The 2,339-nt window shown below is 39.5% G+C and overlaps 1 protein-coding gene across 1 annotated transcript; it reads right to left on the bottom strand.

The window, feature by feature from the left end:
* Positions 1 to 1,117: 1,117 nt before the first annotated feature.
* Positions 1,118 to 2,005, bottom strand: LOC111384347 (uncharacterized mitochondrial protein AtMg00860-like). The gene is made up of 2 exons (XM_023008618.1): positions 1,760 to 2,005; positions 1,118 to 1,474 (listed from the first exon to the last, which is right to left on the bottom strand). Exons 1-2 carry the CDS (start codon positions 2,003 to 2,005, stop codon positions 1,118 to 1,120), a joined length of 603 nt encoding a protein of 200 aa, XP_022864386.1.
* Between the last annotated feature and the right edge of the window lie 334 nt (positions 2,006 to 2,339).

Here is a 2,339-nt window from a genome sequence, read left to right as displayed (position 1 = left end):
GTATAGTCCGGACAAGTTTGGCTCGTTCGGATTTTATTTTTTTTAAATGATTTTGAGAAAGTGAAATGAAAAACATGCAAGAGAAATTTAAAACATTCTATCACTCAATTTATTTCATTTTCTTCAAGAATTCCTAAACCTCTTCGAATGTAGGAAAAAGGGTCATGCGCGAGAGGTTTTGTAAAAATATCAGCCAATTGGTCTTTGATCTTTATAAATTCTAATTCAATATCTCGTTTTTAGGTATGATCACGAAGAAAATGATGTCAAATCTCGATATGCTTAGTTCATGAATGTAAAACGGGATTTTTAGATAAATTTATAGCCCTAGTATTATCACATAAAATGGGTATATGATCGTAAGTCAAATGATAATCACATAAAGTTTGTTTCATCCAAAGTGTTTGTGCACAACAACTAGCGGCCGAGATATATTCGGCCTCGGCGGTGGATAGTGCAACGGAATTTTGTTTCTTACTAGACCAAGACACGAGTGCAAAGCCTAGAAAGTGACAATTTCCGCTAGTGCTTTTACGATCAACATTACATCCGGCCTAATCGGCATCCGAATAATTAATTAAGTCAATATGAGTGCTTTTTGGATACCAAAGTCCTAAAGTTTTCGTAACACTTAGATAACAAAAAATTCTTTTCACGGCACTTAAGTGTGATTCTTTAGGATTAGATTAAAAGCGAGCACATAGGCAAACACTAAACATAATATCGGGCCTACTAGCAGTCAAATAAAGAAGGGATCCAATCATACCTCGATATTTTGTGACGTCCACGGTCTCTATCTGCTCTGTGGTCTCAAGTCGAGACAAGTGGTCTGCCACCACATTTTCACTGCCCTTCTTATCCCTGATTTCCAAATCAAACTCTTGAAGCAACAATATCCAACGAATGAGACGTGGTTTTGTATCCTTCTTTTCCATTAAGTACTTGATAACAATGTAATATGTGTAAACGATGACCTTTGACCCCACAAGATATGATCGAAATTTATCAAAGACGTAGACTACTGCAAGGATCTCTTTCTCTGTAGTGGCATAGTTTAATTGAGCGTCTTCAAGATTTTACTTGCATAGTAGATCACGTGAAATATCTTATTTTTTCGTTATCCCAATAAGGCCCCAACAGCAAAATCACTGGCGTTGCACATTAATTCAAATGGTAGGTTCCAATCCGGTGTGATGATCACGGGTGCTGAAATCAACTTTTCTTTCAAGGTATTAAAAGCCAGCAAACACTCGTCTGTGAACTCAAATGTGGATTCCTTCATCAACAAACAGCGTAGTGGTTTAGTTATTTTTGAGAAATTCTTGATGAACCTTCTGTAGAAACCGGCATGCCCGAGGATGCTACGAACACCTTTCACTGATGTTGGTGGCGGTAATTTTTCGATCACCTGAATCTTTGCTATGTCTACCTCAATACCCTTTGCTGAGATTTTGTGTCCTAAAACGATGCCCTCCTGTACCATAAAGTGACATTTCTCCCAATTTAATACCAAGTTGGTCTTTGTACACCGCTGTAACACAAGACTCATATGCTCCAAACACTCATCAAACGAAGACCCAAAAACTGAGAAGTCGTCCATGAATACCTCGATGAATTTCTCAATCATATCCGAAAAGATAGCCATCATGCAGCGCTGAAAGGTGGCAGGAGCGTTGCATAAACCAAAAGGTATCCTACGGTATGCAAAGGTATCGTAGGGGCATGTGAAAGTTGTCTTCTCCTGATCGTCAGGTGCTACTGGAATCAGATTATACTCGGAGTACCCATCCAGAAAACAGTAATGCGGGTCCCCTACTAGTCTCTCCAACATCTGATCAATGAACAGTAGTGGAAAATGATCATTTCGAGTAGCAGCGTTTAGTTTGCAGTAATCGATGCAAACTCTCCATCCAGTTAGTGTTCTTGTACGAATCAACTCATTTTTCTCGTTCTCACCACTATGATACCCCCTTTCTTGAGAACAATCTGTACTGCACTGATCCATGCACTATCTGATATCGGGTAGATGATGTCTGCGTCGAGCAACTTCAATACCTCAGCTCTTACCACTTCCTTCATGTGTGGATTCAATCTCCGCTGACCATCGATGCTTGGTTTGAATTCCTCCTCCATGAGTATTTTATGCATGTATAGCGACGGGTTGATCCCCTTGATATCTACAATTGACCATCTAATGTTATTTTATTCTCCCTCAGCACCCGAACCTTCACTTCACTGACAGTATTTGAAATAATAACCGAGAGTGTAGAAGACTCCCCCAAGTAAGCATATCGAAGATGTGGTGACAATTGTTTGAGTTTCAACTTGGGAGGTTGCTG

Source organism: Olea europaea, unplaced genomic scaffold (genome assembly GCF_002742605.1).
Source record: "Olea europaea var. sylvestris unplaced genomic scaffold, O_europaea_v1 scaffold290, whole genome shotgun sequence".
Lineage (NCBI taxonomy): Eukaryota > Viridiplantae > Streptophyta > Magnoliopsida > Lamiales > Oleaceae > Olea > Olea europaea.
This window is presented reverse-complemented; position numbering and strand designations above follow the sequence as displayed.

Coding starts and splice junctions, on each gene's coding strand:
- LOC111384347 (XM_023008618.1), bottom strand. CDS start 2,005: ATGGATCAGTGCAGTACAGATTGTTCTCAAGAAAGGGGGTATCATAGT. Junction 1,475..1,759: donor CCGAGTATAATCTGATTCCA/GTAGCACCTGAC, acceptor TTTATGGTACAG/GAGGGCATCGTTTTAGGACA.